This window comes from Lolium perenne, chromosome 1, assembly GCF_019359855.2.
Source record: "Lolium perenne isolate Kyuss_39 chromosome 1, Kyuss_2.0, whole genome shotgun sequence".
NCBI classification, from domain to species: Eukaryota; Viridiplantae; Streptophyta; class Magnoliopsida; order Poales; family Poaceae; genus Lolium; species Lolium perenne.
Window position 1 is genome coordinate 109354511 of NC_067244.2, and position 25174 is coordinate 109379684.

Consider the following 25174-nt stretch of genomic DNA (forward strand, 5'->3'; position numbering starts at 1 on the left):
CAATATAGGAAAGGCCCAACACGGCTCGAATAGTTTGTAACTTGTACGATACGGAAAGCCTCGGCTTCGCCTCCTATATAAAGTAGAAGCCGGGAGAAAGAAGGGATCGAAATCATTGTAACCCTAGCCACCATAATCTTGAGTTGAGCAGCTTTGTTCGGCTGAACCTTCGAGATCTACTTGCCCTCTTGATACGGGCTAAGCCCGAGGGTGTGCCCAATCTTCACGGTTTGACCCGGGTGAGTGTGATTGCGGAGGGGGATTCGCGGGGAAGTGGATGAACGCGAAGAACACGATACAAACACACGCACACAACACAATCGGTTTGTTCTCGTTGGCCCGAACCACCAACTCGATAGAAGTTGCAAGGAAAAGACCTTTCGGTAGAAGTCTCGCAAAAAGATCGACGAATCGAAGATCCTATGAATCTAGAAGGGTGAAAAGACCAAACTCAATAGAAGTGCAAGCAAAATACCAAATAGGTAGAAGTGCAAGCAAAAGATCAAGATTGGTAGAAGTCACCAAAGAGATACAATAGGATTCGATCGGAGCCCGGGTGGTACAATAGGAATTAACCTAAGGTGGGGGTTTCCCAAATCCACAAAGGGATAATAGAGGCATAAGCCAATTCATCTAAACATCATCTCTCCCTCATGAAGGTGGGGGTAGGTGTCTATTTATAGGCAAGGGATGAAGGGGTAAGTTACAAGCCAAAGGGGCTGAGATCTGGCTGAGGCTCGACAGGGCGGAAGTTCCGGTCCCTGAGGGCGGAAGTTCCGGTCGGGGGCGGAAGTTCCGGCCATGAGGGGCGGAAGTTCCGGTCGCAGTTCTTCAGTGCGAGCATCTTCAGTCTTGGATGGAATCTGGGCGGAAGTTCCGGCGGGGGTGGGCGGAAGTTCTGGCCTGGAGCGTCCAGCTCCTCTTTCTCCTTCTCTTCCATGCTTCCGTGACATCGGCCTTGCGTCCTCGGGTCTCCATGGCATCCCCTCTTCCCTCCGTACTTGTCGTCGAGTTCCTATCATCAAGGTATGACGGAGTATGAAGTAGTATATCGTCCCAAATAGGCGATTCGAGGCACGCGTAAAGGAGAAGATTCACCTTAGCGTGCCGTCTTGGCGATGAAGCACATGATGCGGTGAAGACCGAAGGTCGGGCTGCATCATCTCCCCCCACTTGAAAAAGAGTCGTCCTCGACGATAAATCTTCATGAATGTGTAGAGGAGGTAGATGACACCAACGCTTGAATGTCGCTTCACTTGTCAAGAGCTCTATCAATAGCACAAGAAAAGCCAAACAACACTCAAAGCATAGCCAATGTTCCACGGGTTTAGCAAGAGAGCGCAAGTAGAAGGGGGTCACCTTTGCATAATGTCGGTGTGCTCTCATCGATAGATCTTGTGTAGTAGATGTATGGGGTTGAACCCATTCGTTGACGCTCATACTCAAGTCACGTTTACCTTCACACAACAAAGACCAAGCAAAGTATATGTGTGCATGATAGAGGAGCATATCTTCAATGACATGTCCATTCATGTTCACAACACCGTTAGCACAACACAAATTTATCAAGAATAAGGCATGTGCAAGGTCAATGTGTAAGAACTCCATATGAACATCTTCCAAATGTGGGAACACAAAAACTCCAAATTGTGAGAAGACCATGGTGTCCATCTCATGTAGAAAGTCATTTTCATTGTTGCTCTCAAGGCATCGGAAAGAGAAATTGTTCAACATCCTTGAAGCAACAAGTGGAGAATTTGGCAAAAACACATACGGAAGAGTGTCCAAAATATCATCAATATGTGTGCACACAAACCATTGGAAAGAGAAATCGGTCCTCATATTTGGTGCAACACACAACATATCATCCAAAAAGTTCACCAAGAAAACATTTGCACAACCGTGCGTGCCAACAAACCCAATGAAAGAGCAATTGGTCAACTTGTTTGAGGCAACACCAATGGTAAGAATCACATCATCATGCTTGCAAAAGAACCACAAGAAAGAGAAATTGTTCGGCATGTTCAATGCAAAGCATGGGAAAGGTATTAGAGCCGGGTTCGATCTTGAACTTACTTGTATTATGCTCTCTAGAGCTCTCTTTGTCAACTCGTGCTCAATCGAGGTTGACATTGTCATTCTTGTACCTACACACACAATAAGCAAAGCAAAGAACGTGTGTGCATGATATATGAACACATCATCCATCATGATGGTCCATCTCTTGTGCACATCACCATTAGCGTTAAGCAAAGCATCATAATAGATATGGTGAATATGCGGAGTAAACATGGGAACATGCTCAACATGGATATATGCAAAGTCTCCAAAATTTGAGAGAGCTATGGGGGCAATCTCATTTACAAGTGTAGTAACATTATTGCAAACCAAGCATTGGAAAGAGCAAGTGTTCAATATTTTGGTTGCATTAATGGGAGAGTATTGCAAGAATCTAGCACAAAACATGTTTAACATTGTATCATGGTTGTCGACAAACTTAGGGAAAGAGCAATTGTTTATCAAGGTTGTCACAACACAAGAATTAGCATCATCATTTTCATTGCAAGCAATACATGGGAAAGAGAAATTGTTCGACATATTGCAAGCAATAGGATAGAAATCGAAACACTCATAGCATGGCATGGACATATTATCATAAGCAACTACTTCCACATGATCAACAATGGTGGTATCACAAGTATCACAAGGGAATGTGAAAGAAGTATATGACATAGCAATAGGATCATCCAACTCATGCAAGCACTCACAAATCATCATGTCCACTAGTGGGATCATGGCATCATCAACACCTATGTTGGTACCTTTGTACTCCGACTCCTTTGAAGTAGGTGTTGTGGAAGAGGTAGGCTCCATGTGGCCTCCATGTTCATCTTCAATCAAGCATGGTGTGATAGCATCATCTTCATGCACCATGTACATCTTCTCCATGATCGGGAACTCGTCATCCATAGGACCTAATGAGACATAAGAGAACACACTAGAGGTAGAGGGTAAGTTGTTAGAATTTGAAATGGCCTCACATGACCTATCAACTACCACTCTCATCTCACTCGGTGTATCACTCATATCCTCAAGGTGGAGGCACTCAAGCTCATGTATAGTGGATTCACTCATCTCACATATAGTGGAGTCGCTCATCTCACATATAGTGGAGTCACTCATCTCACATATAGTGGAGTCGCTCATCTCACATATAGTGGAGTCGCTCATCTCACATATAGTGGAGTCCCTCATCTCCATGGCAATGACGTCGTCGATGTCCGAGAAACCTAGCAAAGTGGAAGACAACACAAGAGGAGTAGAGGTTAATGTGTTAGAAATCAAAGCGTCCTCACTCAACTCATGTGGTGTGTCACTCTTGCTCTCAAGGGGTTTGAAGTAGGATTTGCACTCGGCTTTTTCTTGGATGGTCATGTTGGCTATTTGATCATCTAAGTTGGCAAAGTAGGCTCTCATCTCGGCTTGTTCTTTTGGTGTCATTTTGGGTGGCTCTCACTAGGAAGGGTGTATGTATGTGGTGGAAGGAAAACTACCAAAAGGTCAAAACTAGCAACAAAATCGTGAAAATGGTTCAAGTTAGAGAATAACCGATATGTACTCACACACACACTCAAAGCACACGCAAAAGGCTAAGAACTCTATATGGTGGTAGGTGAGGAAGTGGATAGCAAACGAAAAGAACCAAAGAAAATGTCTATTGTCAAATGTGGGTAAGATCCAAAGTCAAATGTCAAAAGCGGTGATCTATATCAAGGAAACACGGAAACACACACAAGGAAGAACAATGGGGTTAGCGCGACCAAGGAAGTGAGCAAGTAACAAAGATGGTCCTAACGAAGACTATTAGCTCGGTGTCGCGCCAACACAAGAGAGACCGTAGCTTGGTTGCATATGAGAGGAGCAACTAGATTTGCACAAATGCCACTCTTCTCTTATCTCTCTTAGTGCTCACAAGCTTTGCACTCCTTTGTATCGGTGGACACACACTCTTTTTCTATTTCTTTTTCTTTTTCTCTTTTTTTTCACTTTTTTTTCTAAGCTTAGAAGCTTTATTTTTCTCTATGTCACACTTTTTCTTCTTTTGTGTATCTTTCTCACCGAGCTTGCTTCGGAGCTTTGCTCAACACAACGCACACACACACCTTCTCACGGTCGTGACACTTGTGCAATGCTTCGCAACACTCGGAAAGCCACTCTCAATGGGATAGGTACACAAAGAAAGAAACGGTGCTACAAGGGGGGGCAAGTTATACCTATTGATGTTAGGCAGTGTCAAGCACACGAACTTGCGATGATCGAGGTGGTGTCGATGACGATGTCAAGGTTGCGCCGGAATCCGGGGTGCCAAAGGTGTCGTCGCGGTGTTGGTGTAGGCGCGGAAGCGAATTAGACAACCAATGCACTCCACAAGGAAATCCGAACACAAAAGTCAATGCCTGAAAAGTTGGGTCAAAACGAGCGGCGAAGTGGTCAAAATTTTGGAGTCAAATGGGCTCGGGAAAATTGTCAAAATTTGAGTCAAGGGGGATGGTCAAACTGGTCAAAATTTGAGGTCAAACGGCTCCGGAAAGTTGTCAAAAGTTGGGTCAAAGTTGGGTCAAAGCTGGGGTCAAAAGTTGCTGAAATTTGGGTCAAAAACTGCGCCAGGGCGGAAGTTCCGGCCTACTTCCGGCCAACTTCCGGAAATACACTGCTAGTATCCAGGGGCTAAACCGCGCAATTCCAGAACTTGGGCGGAACTTGGGCGGAAGTACCGCTCGGGCGGAAGTTCCGCTTGGTATGGCCGGAAGTTCCGGTTGGAAAAATTTCTGCGCTGAATTGATTTTTCTGTAGGAATCGAATTGAGCTGGGGTGGGCAGATCGTGGCAGGCGAGGCTTGGCGTGGAGCGGCAGCGGAGTGGGGCCTGGGTGGTGGGCGCGAGCGGGTGTTGGCCTGCAGCGGGTGCGGCTATCGAGCTGGGTGGATGCGCGTGGGTGGAGGCGGCGGTTGGTGGCTTCGCGACGCGCGCAGGGGGCAGCTGGTGGCGTGGCGTGCGGCTTGCGGCGGAGGCGCGCAGCGCGTGGATGCTGGGCCAGGCGGGCGCGCAGCGTGGGCCACTGGGCCGGAGCAGGCTTGGGCAGCGAGCGAGCGAGGCGAATCGCGGGCGGGAGCTGGCGATCGAGGGCGGGGCGAGCGGTGTAGCGCGCAAGGCAGGGACCAGGCGGCGCGTGCGTGGAGCTGGAGCGAGGAGCGGCCAGGGTGTGTGGTGGTGGCTGGCGCGCGATGTAAGGAGGCCGTGGGCCTTGGGGCGGAGCGGCGCTGGGTGGGCCAAGGCGGGAGCAGCGGCTGGCCTTGGTGCGTGCGGCGTGGTGCGGCTCTAGTCGAGCGAGAGCAGGCGGGTGAGGCGCGAGCGGAGCAGAGCGAACAGCGGAGGAAGAAAGAAGATGATTAGTTTGACCAGATGGGGAAAAATTTGGACAGAGCGGAAGTTCCGGTGGTTGGGGCCGGTACTTCCGGAAATACTAGATTTTCCAGATCTGGATCTGGATCTGCGCGAACAGCACGAACAAGCACGAACTCGGGGCAGAAAACTGAGCAGAAAATGATGGATTTCGAGGGGATTTGATGGAATTTGATGGAGAAAATTGGAGGGATGATAGATCAACACCAAAGACAACAGATCTGTGGACCAAAACCACAAAAAACGCAACAAATCCTGAGATCCAAATTCGAGCTATTTTTTGGGAAAAAAATTTGGGGAAATTTTTGGGCGAAATTGGTGGAATCGGAGGGTCAAATCCGTGGCAACCTTTGCTCTGATGCCATATGATACGGGCTAAGCCCGAGGGTGTCCCCAATCTTCACGGTTTGACCCGGGTGAGTGTGATTGCGGAGGGGGATTCGCGGGGAAGTGGATGAACGCGAAGAACACGATACAAACACACGCACACAACACAATCGGTTTGTTCTCGTTGGCCCGAACCACCAACTCGATAGAAGTTGCAAGGAAAAGACCTTTCGGTAGAAGTCCCGCAAAAAGATCGATGAATCGAAGATCCTATGAATCTAGAAGGGTGAAAAGACCAAACTCAATAGAAGTTCAAGCAAAAGACCAAATAGGTAGAAGTGCAAGCAAAAGATCAAGATTAGTAGAAGTCACCAAAGAGATACAATAGGATTCGATCGGAGCCCGGGTGGTACAATAGGAATTAACCTAAGGTGGGGGTTTCCCAAATCCACAAAGGGATAATAGAGGCATAAGCCAATTCATCTAAACATCATCTCTCCCTCATGAAGGTGGGGGTAGGTGTCTATTTATAGGCAAGGGAATGAAGGGGTAAGTTACAAGCCAAAGGGGCTGAGATCTGGCTGAGGCTCGACAGGGCGGAAGTTCCGGTCCCTGAGGGCGGAAGTTCCGGTCGGGGGCGGAAGTTTCGGCCATGAGGGGCGGAAGTTCCGGTCGCAGTTCTTCAGTGCGAGCATCTTCAGTCTTGGATGGAATCTGGGCGGAAGTTCCGGCCTGGAGCGTCCAGCTCCTCTTTCTCCTTCTCTTCCATGCTTCCGTGACATCGGCCTTGCGTCCTCGGGTCTCCATGGCATCCCCTCTTCCCTCCGTACTTGTCGTCGAGTTCCTATCATCAAGGTATGATGGAGTATGAAGTAGTATATCGTCCCAAATAGGCGATTCGAGGCACGCGTAAATTAGAAGATTCACCTTAGCGTGCCATCTTGGCGATGAAGCACATGATGCGGTGAAGACCGAAGGTCGGGCTGCATCACCTCTACTTCTTACGAAACCCCAAGTCTACAATTTATAGGCATTGACGAGTTAATCCCACGTTAATTGGCACCATATGTGGGGATTGGAGCCTGCAAGATCCTAATCTCGATGACATCTTCAACATCATCGTCAACAGCAAGCAACGTGATGGATGGAGGTAAACGAGTCCAACCTAATCTCGCCGATTTTGTTCCTCACCCTCCCGCCCTTTTGCATGCATATGTCGATCTGGAGGAGTCGACGGAGATGTTGTTTGGGAGCTTCCGCTTCCTCGTCGGGAAAGAAGGATCGCATCGTCTCGCGGCACCGATTTTTTTGGGACCGTTAGCGGTCGAGCCTAATTTCTCGGGATCGTCAACCTCATCTGTCGAGTCAGGCGATGAAGAAGTTTCGCCACCATGCTTCACCAAGTTCGCCGACGGCGGGGCACTCGCCGGTCTGTTCGGTGACATGACTTTCGGGTCGTTCACAGAAACCGATCTGGATAGCGACTCGGAAAGCTTCACCAACTTCGGCTTCACCAACTTCAACTTCACCAACACCAACAACTCTACTGCTAGTAGGGAGGTCTTCGCCGATCTATACGATGGTGTCACCGACCCTGAGGCTGATGAAAACTCAACTGCAACATATCATCAGATCTATGTAATCACGGGAGCAAGTCATCAAGAGGATGAAGAGTCTGAGGCTTTCGACGATTTGTGCAACCCCTGCGTCGATCCCGCGGATCTCACGCGAGGAACGGGAAATAAATACATTGGAACTGAGCCGCGAGAAAAAGTAGAGCTGCCGCATGAAGCGTGGGATAGAGCTGCAAGAGCCATGAACGGCACAGAGCCGATGACTACACAAGCTACGCCGCAAGTTGAAAGATCGAGATGTCGCCTAGAGGGGGGGTGAATAGGCAATTAAAAACTCTTGCGGATTTGTCTTGTAAGAATGCGGAATTAAACTATCATTTAGTTTACAAGCACAAACCCTAAATATGCTAAGCTCAACTAAGTGTAACAATAGCAACTAGAGCTAAGAAAGATAGACACAAGATATATGTAGCACAAGTGATATCAAGATATATGTACTTCAAGCACGATGGCTATCACAAGGAAAGAGAGCTCGGGTATAGAAATAACCGAGGCACGCGGAGACGAGGATGTATTCCCGTGTTCCCTTCCTTTGCAAGAAGGTACGTCACGTTTGGAGGAGTGGAGGTCCCACGAAGGATTCCCCGCGCCACGAAGGCTCACCCTATTCTCCGAACCACACCCACGAAGGATAATGGCCCTTTCCTTATGGTTAGCTTTTCCTCCGCTCCGGAGATGGCAAGCTCCACAACCACTTCACAAGCTCCATGAAGGAGAAGCCCGGGCCCCTTCACAATCTTCCGCGAAGAGATCACCGGGGCACCAACCAAGCCAACTAGGAGGTCTCCCTCCAAGAGTAACAAGCTCACGGTCTCTCACTCGAACTAATCGTGGTGGAGAGCTCAACACTATGCAATGATGCAAAGCAAGAACACTAGAGGTGTTCAAGTCCTTCACACTCAAATCCCACCCAAACAACAAATGCTAGGATGAGATTGGAGAGGAAGAACAATGGGGAAAGTCAACAAAAGACTCCAAGATCTAGATCCCAAGAGTTCCCCTCACTTAGAGGAGAAATGGATTGGTGGAAGTGTAGATCTAGATCTCCTCTCTTAGATCCCTCAAGAATGAGCAAGAATCATGGGGAAGACAAGAGAGAGAGAGAGAGAGAGAGCAAGTTCTTCAAATGCAACAATGGAGGAGAGAGAATGGGAAGAACTAACTTGCTCAAGGTGGAAGAAGGGCTATTTATAGCTAGGGAGCAAATAAAACCATTGGGGAAAAAAGACAGAGAAACGCGCAGTAAAAACGGGCAGAAAAACGCCCCAGGCCGGCGGCCCAGCCGGCTGACCGGATGCTGGGCTGAGGAGGCCGGCCGTGGGTCCGGTCGGGCCGGCCTAGCAACCGGGCGAGGCTGAGCGCGCGCTGTGCGGCAAATAGGCAAGAGCGGCGCGGGGCAGGTGGGCCGCGCGGGGGCGAGTGAGGCCCGGTCGGCGGGGCACCGGTCGGGCCGAGCGGTGCGCCGGGTAGGCCGGTGCTAGTCGGACCCTGGGCCGGACCAAACCGGATGGGCCACAGTAGGCCGTCCGGCTGGCATCAGTGCCCGGGCCGGTCTCGGCCGGGTGGGCCGGCGCGTGGGCCGGCAGGCCGGTCGGCTGCCCCTCCCCTTTTTCTTCTTTTACTCTTTTCCCTTTTTCTTTAATAACTAATGCTCCCGAACTCCAATTCGCATGAAACCAATTTTGTTGGAAAGATAACGACGAATAGAACCCCAACAAAACGGTGAAGACGGTCAAGAAATGGTGAAGACGTCCAAACTCGAAAACGGAATAGAAGATGCATGCGGATTCCGTTTTCGATGAACTTGGGCTTGTTGTAAAGCTAGCAACAAGCTCAAGAACCTCACACAGAGAAACACCAAGAAGCAATAAGGATATGAAAAGTATGCAAAGGATTGAGCTCCCTAAGACGATGTGATCAAGTTACTCAACCGAAAGCCCCTCTTAATAGTGCGGCTATCTATCCTATAATCCGGTCCCCCATCAACCACCTTGAGACCGGTAAAAGGAAAACCTATCAAGGTCATACCTTTGCCTTGCGCATCCCGCTTGATCTTGATGATAATTTTTCAAGCTCTACACAAGCCGGAATGCCACAACTTGATCATTGTTGCTTTGTGAAGACTCACAAATGCTCCCCCGTACACTATGATGGGAAAGCTTCATTGATGCACATCTTCACAAGTCCATTATCACCAAATGGACGGCAAGCTTCAAGCATGTGATGCACTTGAGATGCTCATCTTGAACTTGCCCAACTCAACCTTGTATCTTCTCATACTCACATAAGATAGAGCATGGCTAATATTGAGTTCCACATAAGAACTCCATCTTCATTTCTTCTTCTTGATCATATCACATATATATCTTCAAACCGATGATATTGATGCCAATACACAAGATCTATCTTTATTTACATGACATCCATAATTGAATCCAACACATGGAATACAACTAGAACCTATGGAATATTCCTTCATATAAACTCAATGAAAACATTAGTCCATAGGGGTTGTCATTAATTACCAAAACCACACATAGGGGAAATGTACCCTTACACAAGTGTTGCAAGCATATCAGTATAAAATCGCTCGCTCCAGACGTGAGTTAGAAAAAATGCAGCGAAAACTCGACGAAAGAAAAGCTGCCGCTGATGCATCAAGCGAGCACAGGGCCAACCTGAGTCGACACTCAAGGACCTCAGGAGATAGTCACAGGGACACCCGCGCAAGAGCAAGATCTCGGTTGGCAGGTATACCTGAGAAAGAATGGGAGAACCTGATTCAAAACCTCGACATGTCCTTCATGTCAATAGACACGAGAGGGCACATTATCCCAAAAACACCAGAGGCAGGATGTACGGCGACACATGCATTCCTAATGGCATCTAGGCCACCTGAAGGAGATCCTAGATCATCATTTTACCAGATGGCTATGTCAGGAGTCGATGTTATGGGTGCAACGATAGCATGAAGAGAAATCGCACCATAACCCGAAAGTGCTCCACGTCGGAACAGTCCAAGGCAAAATAGTCCCTGACGCGTTGTGGCAGGAGCACGAGATGCTCCAAGAGAAGGCAACGCGAGGAACACCGTAGATCAAGCTCGAGTCGACAGAGCACGTGAGGAAAGGATTCATGAAAACAGAACACGTGAACATCGACATACACCAGAAGATAGTGACGAGGACTTGTGCAGACTCCCTTGCTTTACCCGAAGGGTTCGCAAGACTCGAGTACCCACTAGCTTCAAGTTACCCGACAACTATAAACATTTCGATGGGCTGCAAGATCCAGGGATTGGTTAGTCGATTATCTGGAGACAGTAAAGTTGATGGGTGGAACAAGAGCAACAACTATGCAGAGCATTCAGGTCCACCTCAGCGGAGCCGCAAGATCGTGCATGAAGAAGTTGCCGGAGGGATCAATAGATAGCTGTGAAACTTTCGACGACTTGTTCGTGAGAAACTTCCGATCCACTTGCAAAAAACCAGCATCGATAGAGCAACTAAGGACTTGCAATCAGAAGTTGGATGAATCAATGAGAACGTACATCCAGTGGTGGAGTATCATCATAAACTTGGCTGAGCACGTGATCGATGAAAGAGAAATTGATGCGTTTGTTGCAGGGATCCGAATGAGAGACCTAGTTGAAGAGTTGGGGAGGTCCAACCCAAGGACAATAGAAGAACTCATGGAAATAGCAAATCGATGGGCCAACGGAGAAGATGCTGTTCATAATAAACGGCAGAGGTCACCCGAAGAAGACCGCAATAGAAACAATAACCAGAATAGGCGATGTTTCTGTAACTTTGCGGAATCCGACGGCCCCGGCCAAATAGCGGCTGACTTCCGAGGAAACGATGGAGGAAATCATCGTGATGACTATCACAGGAGTAATGACCAACGAAGTGATCACAGAAATGCACCCAGTTCCAGCAGGCAAAATAATCGGCCTAGGTTTCCAAGGCCATACACTGTGTCACCCGAAGATTTTCTAAACGGACCGTGCCATATGCACTTCTACATCGACAATGATGGAAGGAGATAGTCAGGTCACCTCCAGAAGGACTGCTGAACTTTCCAAGCTTTGCGAAGGGCGACAGAGAGCACAAATGCGCAAGTAGTAAACAAAGGATATGTGCAAGGACCAAGGAGCGAAGTACATGTACCTCTGCCACCACCACCCGCAATTACTAATGCAAACAATCATCAATTGCAAATTGGGGGCCTTCAGGCGCCAACGATGACTTCACAAGCATAAGAGGAGCAGTATCAATGATACAGAAGGGAGACCTTCGAATAGGTCACAGAAGCTAATCTCTCGACAGGTGTATATGGCAGTAACGTCACCTCCACCGACTACTGAATACCTCAATTGGTCAAGACAGCCAATAGGATTCACTATAGAGGATCACCCACCTCAATTTCCACGGCCAGGACATTCAACAATGATACTACCAACAGTTATCGAGGTATATGATGTCTCTCGCATATTCATAGATGGAGGGAGCAGTCTAAATCTCATATACCACTACAAGAAAAGTTCCCATAGCCGACGAAGTTGAAGTCGCGCCATGGTTGCTGATGCACCATGGCCGACGATTTTTGCTCTCTCCGTGGTGCATGTCAAAACTTTTTTTTCTCATTTTTGAGGCCATCTAGCCCGACGAAAACGTGGAAAATATCACGTATGGTGGCCCGGGACGTAGTGCATGATAAATTATCGGGTGCGCCGGCCACGTCAACGCAAATCCGCACCGCCCAGGGATGTAGGACCCAGATGGCAACCTCTCTAGCATTGTTTTTTCTCTCGATCGCGCCATCTCGTTCAACGATCTCCGATCCGATCGAGCCGTTAACGATGCAGGATCATGAGTCCCGCATGTCATCCTCTATGAACGAAAATTCTTTCTTTTCTTGGATTTTTTTGACCCCCTGATTTCTGGCTACTTCCTTTTTCTTCTGATCCCGTGCTGCCTTGGAAACGTTGAGACCGCTGTTTTTAAAGTAAACGTTAGTTTAATTCCGCATTCTTACAATACAAATCCGTAATAGTTTTTAAAACGCCTATTCATCTGCCCTCTAGGCGACATCTTGTCCTTTCATAAGTATGCACTATTATATCGATTCATAAGGAAGGAGGCTGTCGAATCACCCCATGAAGGAGTGTCGAACTTTTATTCAGCTGCATGGAGCTTTCGGGGCTATCTAGAGTGATGCAGTAAACAAAGGGTTCACCGAGATGCCTAGGACCGTGGCATTACACGCACCACCTCTGCCAGCACTTTCCCCAAAATCCAGCATTGGCAATAGAATCGGCTTCCTCGAATAATGACAACTAGCAGGACGGGTCCCCCACCCCCCGGCGAGAGTAGAAGTCAACATGATTCATAAGGGGCTTCCACCCAATAGGACTCAGAAGCTAATCACCCAACAAGTGAACCTAGCAATTCGGGAGCCGCCAGCAACACCCGAATACCTCAACTGGTATGATGAACGCATCCATTTCAGTAGAGACGACGACCCCATCAAAGTCCCTCGGCTAGGCCACTCGCCTTTGGTCGTCGATGCTGATCAGATCGCCGGATACGACTGAAACAAGGTTTTCTTGGACGCTAGAAGGGTCATCAATCTCATCTACGCCAAGAACCTGCGAGCAATGAACATATCTCTGACCAACCTGATACCCTCGGAAATCGGGTTCCACGTCATAGTTTCTGGAAAGCCAGAAATTCCTGTGGGAAAGATAGAAATCGAAGTAGTCTTCGGGACACAAAGGAACTTCAGAAAATAAAATCTAGAGTTTGAAGTTTTGGACTGGCCATCGTAGTATCACACCATCTTGGGACGACCCGTGTATTCTCGGTTCATGGCGGTGTCACATCATACGAAGTGAGCAGAACTTTCTTTTTCAGCACTATAGCTAAACACTAGAAGAGATAGATTCCTCACAAGTTGTTGATGTGAGTGTGGGTGGATAATTCAAGCTTACCGCACCACATTGCAATGTGATTTATTTTGTTCATACAAGAACACACATACATAATAGGAAAAGTCCGTTCATCTGTATCACATCCAACCAGTCGGATGTCCTAGAGTCGAGGAGGAGTTGAATGATATCGCTCCGTCCCAACTAAAGTGCACGTTTAGCCCCATCGAACCTGATAGGAAAGCAGTTTGTTACTATACGTGACATTACATGACACACGACAAAAGATGTTGGTGCTTGGACACAATTCTCCTCGGAGGAGTCAACATTATGCGGCGTCCCAACATGCACGAGCCGAACTGATTAAAAAAATCGAGTAAGGTCGGGCACTCAAGGCTGCCACGACTAATTCAATGATTCCACTTCAAGCAAATAACCAAGGCCGGTGGCAAGTCCCTAACGCACTTGGGAGATAATGACGAGAGAATATCTAATCAGGTAGGCCCATTGGAACAAGTCGCTACACAAAACCTGACTAGCCAATTCAATTAGCTCCTCGCTAGACTTACTTTCAAAGGTCTAGATGACACAAAAGGCCCTGTCGACCCATCGTGAGAGATCAAGAGATCAACATGAAGAGCAAGCCAAGTATTCAATGGTGCATAGTCTACTTAGGGTTTAGGTGATTCGCCCATATGATGTAAACCCTAAGTCAAGTTATCTATATAAGGCTTGTCCAGGATAGAGTAGCACTAGATCACATTTATCTACCTTACCTTCCTCTACACCTACAACGACTTGTAAATAAATCTATCAACGTAATCAGGTAGGAGTAGGTCTTTACCTCCACCGCGAGGGACAAAACCATGGTATATTGTGTCATGTGCCAATCTCGTCTAGGACATCCAATGTCTCCATCCCTCTCCAGCTCATCTAACTATCTAAGCTACCCCTGTAGCACCTGTCTCAACAAATACGCCGATAAGAGAGGTTTTACACTTAACCTACATAAGTAGATTAAGCTACACCTCGCCATACAAGAGAGGCGCCTCGTCCGGGGATGATCTCCAACGGGACAACATGGCAACTTCTCTGCTTGGGAGTTTTTTTTTGGAGAGGGTGCGAAGAAGCAATTCCCCATGTTCCACATTATGATACGTGTCCCCAATTAATTGATGTTTTTTATTGATATCCTATTTTTGAAATTGTTTGAGTCTTCGCGTGCCAACTATTAGGGGAGTTAGTTGGCAAATTAATATGGGAGCTAATAGACGGGATATCTAATTGGAGGCTTCCATGTTCATTTGGGCCTCACAGATTGGCTCGTTGGCCTTATAAACTTATGGGTAGATATCAATAATTTATTTCATTGCTTTACAACTTATATTTTTCATGTTACATGGGTAAGATATGACACTATCTTCTCCATAAGTACCACCATCTGTTTTCTGGTTGAAAACTCACATCATCGTGATATGGCCCAAGTCCCACAATATGGTATGAAAGGTAGGTCTGTTGTCTCGTCATACATCATCATCCCCTCTCACGTGTTCCATAATATGAAAGGGAATATGGATCTGATTAATTGGGTAGCTTTTATTGATATCCTCCTATTTTTCAAAGTAATTAACACGAGAGTTGGCTGAAAATTCGATAGGGAGATAATAAGCTTGATATCTATAGACATTATCATCGTCACTTGGGCCTCACAAGTCAGCCTGTTGGCCTTATGACCTTAGGAGTATCTAGAAATAATTTATTGTACTATTTGGCAACTTATATTTGTCTTTTGAGAGGGGATTTGGTGACTAGGTGTATACGTGAGCACCCTCTAGATGCCACACGATCTGCGTTGTGATCCGGTTCTCGTCAATTGGATCTGTGCCTTGACGTTGTCTTATCCATCGCTAAGCATACTTGACATGGGTCCTACGTGATTTGAAAGTGCATCTGGCCCACTATTTGAATTCAAAAAGGTGGGTCCTACGTGATTTGTAAGTGTTGTTAGTGCTGATGTGGTTTGCTAACCCAACAATGATGGTAACAGTGGATTGCTAGATGTGACACTGTCAACCAATGGATGCGTGCTCACGTATACACCCGGTCACCAGGCTTCTTCCGTTTGTCTTTTCATATGGCCAAGATATGAACATCTTCGCTACAACCATCACCATTTGTTTTTTTTTGTTCGACAACTCACACTATTGTAACATGGACCACATTGCCCATTTTTTCGTCATATATCACCATGGAAACATATTTGCTTGGGGATTTGGGACTTTTAGAGATGGTACGACGGAGTAATTCCCATGTTCAACACTATGAGACGTGTCCCTAATTTATTGAAGAGTTTTCATTGATATTAATATGGGGTTGGTTGCTAAATTAATAAATATGGGAGTTAATAGACAAGATATATCGGGAGTTTCCTTGTTCACTTGGGCCTCACAAGTTGAACCATCAGCCTCGTAATCTCAGAATTAGATATGAATAATTTGTCGTATTTTTTGATAACTTATATTTTTCTTGTTACATGGCTAAGATATCACAGTCTTCTCCACAACCACCACCATCAACTCACATTATTGTGACACATTTCCCAAGTTCCACAATATCATATGAACGTGGGTCAGTTGCCTCGTCATACATCATCATCCCCTATCTCGACGTTTCACAATATGAGAGGAAATGTGGACTCGATTAATTGGGAGCTTTTATTAATATCCTATTTTGAAAAATAATTAATAGGGGAGGTGGTTGAAAAAAGATAGAAAGATAATAATATCTTCATATCTAATTAGATATCCTCATTGCCACTTGGGCCTCACAACTCGGCCCATCGACTTTATGACCTCAAGAGTAGATAGAAATATTTATTACACTATTTTATATTTGCATTTTCATATGGTCCAGATATGATGCTACAACCATTACCATCTACAACAACTCAAACTATCATGATATGGCCCACGCTGCATAATATAAGACGAAACGTGGGCCCACTGCCTCATCATATATCATCACCCCCTCCCCCTCCCCTTCCCCTTCCCCTTCCCCCTCACCATCATCACCCCCCCTCCCACCCCTCCCTTCTCCCCTTCCACATAGATCTAGGGTTTGGTGTCCATGGATTAAAATTGCTTCCATCAAAAGGCACAACCAAGACTTAAAAACCATCGGCCCTCCGTCCTCCCCAATCTTCAGGGTGGAAGGGGAGAAGAACGGCAGGAGTTTTCGTCAACCCAAAGGGCCTGGAAGCAAAAATGGCCACCGCACCGAGCCCACCGCCACCACCACCACCTGCCACTAACTCCTCCGCGCCCCCTTTCAAAACAAACAACCAAAGCCCAAACTCCCACGGCGCACCGGCCCCGGGGGCGCCCTCCTCGGCGGCGGCGGCGCCGCCGCCGTCGCCGCCGCCGCCCATGTCCAGCGGCCCGTCCCACGTGGTTATTTGCGTGCGCGTTGTCATCGGCGAGCTACGCGCTTGCGGGCAGCTCGCGGGGCTGGAGATCCCGGACGCTGAGCTCACCGAAGCGGGCGCGCCCGCCCTGTTCCAAAGTGTGGTCGCAGCCTTCCTCGCCGAGGCGCGCGTACCTGGCGCGCTTCCCTCGCCCCCGATGCCTCCTGTGCTCGGAGATGAAAGCCCGGTGGACCTGCTCCGCTTGTACATCGCCGTGCGCACTCGCGGCGGATTTGCCGCTGTCACCTCCTGGGCGGTTGTCGCTGAGGCGATAGGCCTCGAGCCGGCGGCGGACGCGGCGCTCAGGCTTGTGTACGCCAAGTATCTGTCCCTTCTTGAGCAGACCATCGCCAAGCCAGAAAAGCAAGCAGAGATTGCCGGGAGCAGTTGCAATGCAGCCCACCGCTCGAACGCGAAGAAGGGCAAGTTCCTGTCGCCACACAAGGGCCGTGCGAGCGCTGGATCAGCCCATCTGAAGCGTAAGAGGGATGGTCTTGCCCAGATGCTTAACTGGGTCCGGCTTCTGGCGAAGAGCCCAGGTGAACATCGGATTTTGCGACAGAATCCTGACAGCCCATTCTCCTTGACACTTATGCTCCGTCGCCAGATGTTTGCAAATTTTAATTGCAGCAAATTGCCATATGAGACTACCTCGCCGCAGGTAACTCCTCACCACATAGTTTTGATTTTTCAATATGATAAATGATATGCTTGATTCTATGACTGTGTTCATTAAATTGTAGATCTAGATTCAGGATTGGTCAGTCTTTTCGGGTTGTCTAATTATAGCCGAGGGTCATCATAGGGAATGCTAGATGTTGGGTCATTTTAGAGCATTTTCATAGTTTTTTTTGCCACCACCATGCCAATCTAACTTAAGGAATATGAGATGCTCACGCTCACGCAGAGAATTGATTGTGGATGCTATGGCTCTATTCTGTCTCTAGTTCTTACTAACTTTGATACGTTTATCCTTTTTCCATCCATGGAGTCATAAAACTCTAAGGGGTCTCCTGAGTTTTTTTTGGTCTGCACATTAGTCTAATCCTGGTTAGTTGTAGCCGTGACTGGTTTGCTAATTTTCCATATATAATATCTAATTATCATGGTAACAGGGCAGAGCAAGGGTATCTATTTTTTGAGATTTTTTTCACGAGATTGTGCTTATATTTGTGTAAACTCTAGGGGGTCATTGTTGTAAATGTTGGGTACAATGAGCGACAATAAATGATGTTAAAAGGTTTGTGGCGTAAGGTCTTTTTCATGGTGCAAAATGGTAGCTCGTTGCTTTGCCTAGGTCCTTATGGGTGATGCTTGCACTATTTATCTTAATTAAGCTACTTGTTCTGCATTTTTATCTCCCCTCTTCTTTTTCCTGATTGATATCTCTTAGATTATTAGATGTTCTTCAAGTGATATAACTTAAATGCTTAAGGCATAAACAAGAAAGAATGAACTAGTATTCTCCCTGTCCCACGTCCTTCAAGTGATATTTACCATTATTGATGTCTCACATCTATTTGGTACCAGAGCCGTGATTTTAGGGCATTCCCTAAGCGGCTTTTCAGTGCTAAGTTGTCCTAGGAGGAAGGTGCTGACCTTGCCTTAGCCATCTAGCCTATGTTGAAGAGAAGTGTTTGACACTGATCGGTCTTCATTGCAAGGTTGATGTGGTTGCTCCTAAGGCTCAGAAGTGGTGATCCCTGTCATCACTCCATCTCGTCATGTGGCTCTGGCAACCGCTACCCTTTCCCGATCAACTACTCTACTATCGTGCAAAGGGAGGGTATGTTTTTGGTGAGGGAGAAGACAAGGTTAATGAGGTAGAAGGTTGACATGGGATGTTGCATGTTTCTATAGTGAGAAGAGAGAGGATGTTGAATGTGACGGTTGCAAGAGAAATGAAGTGGGTTATTACATGGTTTTTTGGTTGGTAAACTATGTTTTCTAAGTAACCCACCTTCGATTATCCTTATTTGCTTGTAATATGTCCCAATTGATCTGTTCTTCCAATACCTTAATCGTGGCCCTACCGCCTCACCTCTAGCGCTTAAAAGGTGAATAATTGTTGGCCACCTCGGGTCGCCTTTTCACCTAAAAAACCATGATCAGACCGACTCATCATGGTTTCTAATGTCTAATCTCCATTGGATAAGTTGAATCACAACAAAGGCAAGATGATGGCCACAATACCTTTAACAATATATTAGATACCTTCGAAAATAAAGGCTACACGGAAAGATGTGGTTCCAAAGAGGAAAATGAAATAGAATATTAACCATGACGTTACGATGCCCTTGGGGTCACCACATTCACTAATCGCACTACCAACCTTGAGGCCTTGGCAAGCAAATATTTTCATTCTCAAAATTTTCTCGAAGGATTATATAATAAATTTCACGAATTACAATTTTTAGTTATTTTGGAGCAAGTTTCATTCGCACTTAAATCAAATATTTAAATCTAGACCAAGGATAATGGTCTCAACAAGCATGAGATGAACAAGAAATAATAACAAGCCGGTTAAAAGCGCTTAATTCGAACGATGTTAGGATCCTTAAAAACTAGTTGCCCTGCCACCCTCGACTAGCAAAGACATCCCATTCTCAATATTTTTTTAGGAGGATAATGATATAGACAAAATTTGTGGATTGATTTTTGACCAAGTTGAAGTCATTCTTGAATCAAATGTTCAAAATTGAATCAAGGATAGCGGAGAAGCATGAGATAAACAAGAAATAATAACAAGCTAGTTGAGAGCGCTTAGTTTGAAGGATGTGGGTTCAATCCAACATTTGGAATATCTCCTTCTATATCTATTTTCCATTTGCAACTGAGCCCACTTGTCAAATATGAAAATTAAGATGCAAATTTTGAAGTATATGGAGGCAGACTTTTGATCCCAAAGGTTTTGGACTTAGTAGCACCAAGCCTGAGTATATGAGGTCTGACTTTAATGGTGGTGGGGGTGAAGAGGGAGAGGTTAGTTTAGAAGGAATTGATTCATATCTAGCCTACCTGAACTTGCTTGGGACAAAAGAATTTGATGTTGTTTTTCTTGTTTAAATTTGGAAGTGAAACCACACGAATAGGAACATTCCCATGCCTTCTTGCTAGGCTAGAGTGTACACTGGTTAACAATTTCGGTTGTTTATTCACCGATGAAATTGCCTTTATCCACATATGAATTTGCTGACCCGTTGAGATTTGTTTGTATATAGTTCCATGAAATTTTATATGTTGGGAAAACATATAATCGTTGTGGCGATCTTGATATGTGAACTACAATTATTCAGTCCAAGGCAACAAGAACTTTTTACGGTACTTAAATATATGGTCCTTGGCCTAGGGGCGCTTGTCTGTATGCCTTTTGCCCGATTGGAGTGTATAATCTTATATTGAGGCTTTGGATGAAATTAATGGGTGGCCATGAGTATTGCCTTGAATGGTGATATGCCGTGAGTGGTCGCCCCAATTCTGATTGCATCTCAGATTCTGATTAGGTTCATTTTACCACTGCTCCCCTCAATTCTTTCCAAATCTACGGAAAAAAAACATTAACTTAGACCATCCTCTGGCTCTTAAAACCAATTGAAACACCCCAGTTTTCGTAAACTACCATGCTTTTGTTTGATGTGGCATTTTGATGCACATGTTAGGTTGACATGATAGCCACATGCACCCCCCATCAACAGTGGCGGAGCTTGGGCCAACTGGCTGGGGAGCCATTTTGGGCAAAGAGGGTATTTTAGTAAAAAAATGCCGCATATGAATACGACAGAATTGGTGATCTGGCGCAAAGCACTGATGAAACAAAACTATCCATTCAACTGTCGTAACTAGTTTGGTTGCATTAGTGATTTTGGCCATATTTGTGATCAAAACTGACTTTATTATGCATTACAATTGACAAGTATGTTGACGTGCCATCATAGGATAGGAGAGCAAAGATGTCGGACGTTTGTATGGATGCAAGCATGTTTTCCATACAAGAGAAGCACATACAAATATAGCACATCAACCAAAACCATGGTGGTTTAGGCAAGCTGATTTTTTGTAGGATTTGGAATTGGCGTTGTTATTTAGGCTTGGTTAAGAGTTGGATGTCAGAGGTATCATAGGTAGAAGTGGGCTCATGCTTTTATTATGTAACTGTTTTAAAGGGAAGGTTTATATATTTTGCAGCTATGAAATCCAACATTTAGCACATTGAGGCAACCACACCGTCTTAATTATTCACAGCTAGAGAATAGGCCAATGGTGATTCACCGTCTAATTATTTGCTTTGCTTGGTAAAACTTGAACATGGAAAATTTTGAGGGATCCACCTACTATGAATCAATTAGTATATGACCCTTACAGATCAATGGTTTACATGTATTGCAGTATCGCTCATAGCATCCACGACAGCTTCCTCCAGCTTCATCCCGCCTGAACATAGTTCACTACCACTCCTTTTTTCCACTAAGTTTTATCTGACCGAAACCGATAACCAAGTTTCTGGGTTGGGTATATGTGAGGCTTATGAGCGCTTCATGCTGGTCAGTTTGCTTACACATCCAGTTATCTAGGTCTGCAAATTTGTTGGCCCACGCACTCTGAATCGTTTCAGACGTTTGACACTATTGGTGTAGTTAGACTTGCATGGTTGAGTGATTTGGACTGCTGGGTCTATACTCTATAGCTTCCACATCTGAACTTGGTATTTATAACATATTTACTGGAAATGTCTCTACCTGATTTTTACAACATTTATTGTTATAGAGCCCTTTTCCTATGCTACCAAAATTTGCCGAAACAATTTTGGCAAGTCCAACTATGACATTTGAAAATCTGGTTAACAGAAGATTGAGATATTGTTACGAATTTGCATATTAAATTGAGAATTTAGTTAGGTTAGTACTGTTATAGGCTTTTTTATACTCCGGATATTAATCTTATGCTTTATGCAAATAGACTTTTTTCCTGTGAATGATCCTAAAGTTTAAAGTTGTCTTGCTACTGGTCACGAGATTAAGCTAGCACAAAGTGTATGATATTTCTTCAAACTTCATGGTCTGAGTGGGTTTGGTATTTATATTTCTTCAGCCATAAGATCCACCCAAAATCCTTATTGACCGTATCAGAGGTCTGTTATATTGCCCTTCCTGTAGTTGTAGGATAACAAGACTCAGAGATTAAGATCGGTCCCACTCGATGCATGATGTCAATATGTTATCATAAAACAGATGATACCACATAAGGTCTTTGTCCTATAAATACTCTCCCAGTTTGTTTGGCTGCCTGAACTTCTCTATTCTGTTTAGAGACCACATATACGATCACCAGCAAACATCAAATTGTTTTTCATGCACTCTGAACTAATTTAATCTCTTCTCTTTTGTAACAAACGAATATTCGTTCCTCTTAAGGAGATACTTTGAAAATGTGTAAAATATAACTCTTTATTTTTGCAGAGTGGACTTACAAATGAGGAGTACGATGGATGGGATGATCAACTATGTGCAGGTGGGAATAGTGACAGGATTTTGCAAGCACGAGCTCGGCGTATTGGTTTAGCAGATGTTCCAGATTGGACTGGGAAGACTCCATTACTTTACGACGAGCCGCATGCGTTGAGATTTCTAGGCCAACCTCTATTGCCTCCTGAAAGTAATGAAGCCCTTGATGCTGATACTATTGGTAAGGGTAGGCCAGATAAGTGCAGCTGTCAACTCCCAGGTTCTGTCGCTTGTGTTAGATTTCATGTGACGGAGAAGAGGATCAAACTGAAGCATGAACTGGGCTCAGCATTTTATGCAATGGGTTTTGATCGCGTTGGTGAGGATGCAGCATTAACATGGAGAAAGGATGAAGAAAAGAAATTCAACGCCATTATCCAGAATAATCTGCCTTCATCGAAGCACAAATTCTTTGAGGAAGTGTTTGCTGCCATGGGTTCCAAGGAAAAAGAAGGCATTGTGAGTTACTACCACAATGTTTTCCAGGTGCGACGGAGAGCTTACCAGAATCGGCTCACTCCAAATGATGTCGATAGTGATGATGATTCACTCGAGCCTGGCTTCCTGCATCTTCGTCAAGGTGGTGGTTAGGGTAATTTTATGTCTGCTTCTTCCTCTGGAACTCAAAGGGGTTCCTAGGTTATCGAGTGTCAATAGGTCATTGGTAGCTCGGTGGCTCCAGCCCAGGTTCTTTTTCTGGAGCTCAGAGGAAGGTTCCATAGGTTGATATTCATCAATTGGTCATTGAGATTTTTTCTTCTGTGAATAGCCCAGTGGCTCGTTCCCTCCTGATGGACCTGGACAGTAATGCAATTGTGTTGACGTTTAGACCCTTACCTAGGTAGTTTTACTATTACCTGGTTTTTGAATGTATGTTTCTCACTATGCCAACTTCATTTTTGTGCATTCTTGCTGAGAGCTTTGTTTGGATGTGCGTGAGCTATGCCCAATTCCCTTTGGATGACTAGAGCGGATCCAAAGTGATTGGATGTAATCCCTATATTCAATCAAAAACCAAAGATTTTTTTTAAGAGAAGCGAATCAACAGGATCACTTTGGATAGAGAGGCCGAACTAAAATCACTTCCGATCTGAAGGGGTTGAATTGGATTGGAGTGCAACCGAATGGTCCTTGGTGGGGTTCGACTGGAATTCTCGACCCAGGTAAGTCGTGACGAACATTATTCACACCACAATGCCAGTTTGTTTCTGGTGGTAGCTGGATTCGACTCTTTATCTTGACGGTCGCCCATGTTGCTGACATTTGCAATGCAGCTACGCTATGGTAGTCGAAACCGAGATGGTACAGGATGGTTCATATAATGTAGTAGTACTACAATGGAAGTATGCAACATGCACACAGCTCCAATCCTCGAGACCATTGCCAACTTCTCTGCCCATACTTTCAGGGAAAGGCATAGCAATCATCGGGAGGATCCCACGCGTTGCGTCGGCTTGATCACGCGAAGATGGAGGACCACCGAGAGTTTGTCTTTGATCCTTCTGGTCCACTCACTCAGGGCTCCTTTGATTCATAGGATATGAAAAATATATGAATATAAAAAGCATATGACACTCAGGGCTCCTTTGATTCATAGGATATGAAAAATATATGAATATAAAAAGCATATGATTGAGATGTGTCTATGCGAATCCTATATGAAGATGGGAGTGTGTTTGATTGTAGCAAATGAATTTTTCCGTGAGATATGATCTAATGCTTTTTTTATATGATTTATACTACAAGATTTTTATAAGATTAGTTCCTATAGGATGTGTTCCTATGAATCAAACAATTTGTAGGAAAACTTTCTATAGGATCCAAATCCTACACAATTCCTTTACAAATCCTGTGAATCAAAGGAGCCCTTATTTTCTCTCTTTTGTCCACCCGTCCTCTTTCCTTTCCTTTCGTTGTTTCTCTTTCTCTTCTTTTCTCCCTTGCTACTTCGGCAGTGTACGGATCGGCACATCAGCTCCTATCATAGCCCGCTGCCAACACCGTTGTTTCACATCTGTAGCTTGAATGGAGCTCCTCCGAACTACCGCCTACTCTTTTTTATGGCGGAGATGGGTTGCTGGGGCGTGTTTGGTGGGCTTGCGCAGTGAGTGAGATGAGACGCGTTGCGTGTTACAAATGAGTTGTGGGTCAGATTTGGCAAGTTAATTCGTTGCTTATGAATTTTTTTTTTGGCTCGGCAGATACGTATGGTTATTTGGTTGTATACGAGCTCAGTTTTAGCCTCGTCACTTGTCTACATGGTTGTCTTACCTCTCACCTCCTCACCTCCACATGACCAGCCTCACCATGCTATCCACGAAGTTTAGCACCATGCTGACGCGTGGAAAGACCACTACGCCACTCTTGACGATGGTGGCCAAAGTGGTTTACTCTACCTACGTGCAAGACTAGGCTGGATATGACAGGCTGAACCTTTCGGCATTGCACAACAAAGTTAGCGCCACCACTGACTACACCTACACGGTTACCACCATGCCGTCACCAACGATGGTGGCCATGAAGGTTACCTCCATGCCGTCACCGACGGTGGCCACAACGATTATCGCCATGGATTACTGCCTCTCACATACCACGACCATCACCACGCTGCCGTCCACAAAGACATATACAAGGGCTACCACGATGGCGTGTCGAAATACCACCATGACGCCGCCGACGACGATTGTGGATACCACCATAGATTACCAACTCTCACCTACCATGACCATGTCGCCGTACACGAAGTCAGGCACAAGGTCTACCATGATGGCGCCTAGAAATACCATCATGACATCACCGACAACGACGGTTGTACCACCATGGATTATGCTCTCTCACATCTCACCTACCATGACCAT

At 45.7% G+C, this 25174-nt stretch overlaps 1 protein-coding gene across 1 annotated transcript; it reads left to right on the plus strand.

Moving 5' to 3' along the window:
- The first annotated feature begins 16488 nt into the window (after window positions 1-16488).
- On the plus strand, window positions 16489-23222 carry LOC127298986 (AT-rich interactive domain-containing protein 2). Its single transcript, XM_051328858.2, has 2 exons — window positions 16489-17476; window positions 22272-23222. The coding sequence occupies exons 1-2, from the start codon at window positions 16616-16618 to the stop codon at window positions 22905-22907; spliced, it is 1497 nt and encodes a 498-aa protein (XP_051184818.1). The 5' UTR covers window positions 16489-16615; the 3' UTR covers window positions 22908-23222.
- The last annotated feature ends 1952 nt before the right edge of the window (window positions 23223-25174 follow it).

Bases quoted from the DNA above. Each gene is read 5' to 3' on its own strand.
- LOC127298986 (XM_051328858.2), top strand. From the start codon at position 16,616: ATGGCCACCGCACCGAGCCCACCGCCACCACCACCACCTGCCACTAAC. The intron at 17,477-22,271 runs GTAACTCCTCAC...TTATTTTTGCAG, and splicing joins ATGAGACTACCTCGCCGCAG to AGTGGACTTACAAATGAGGA.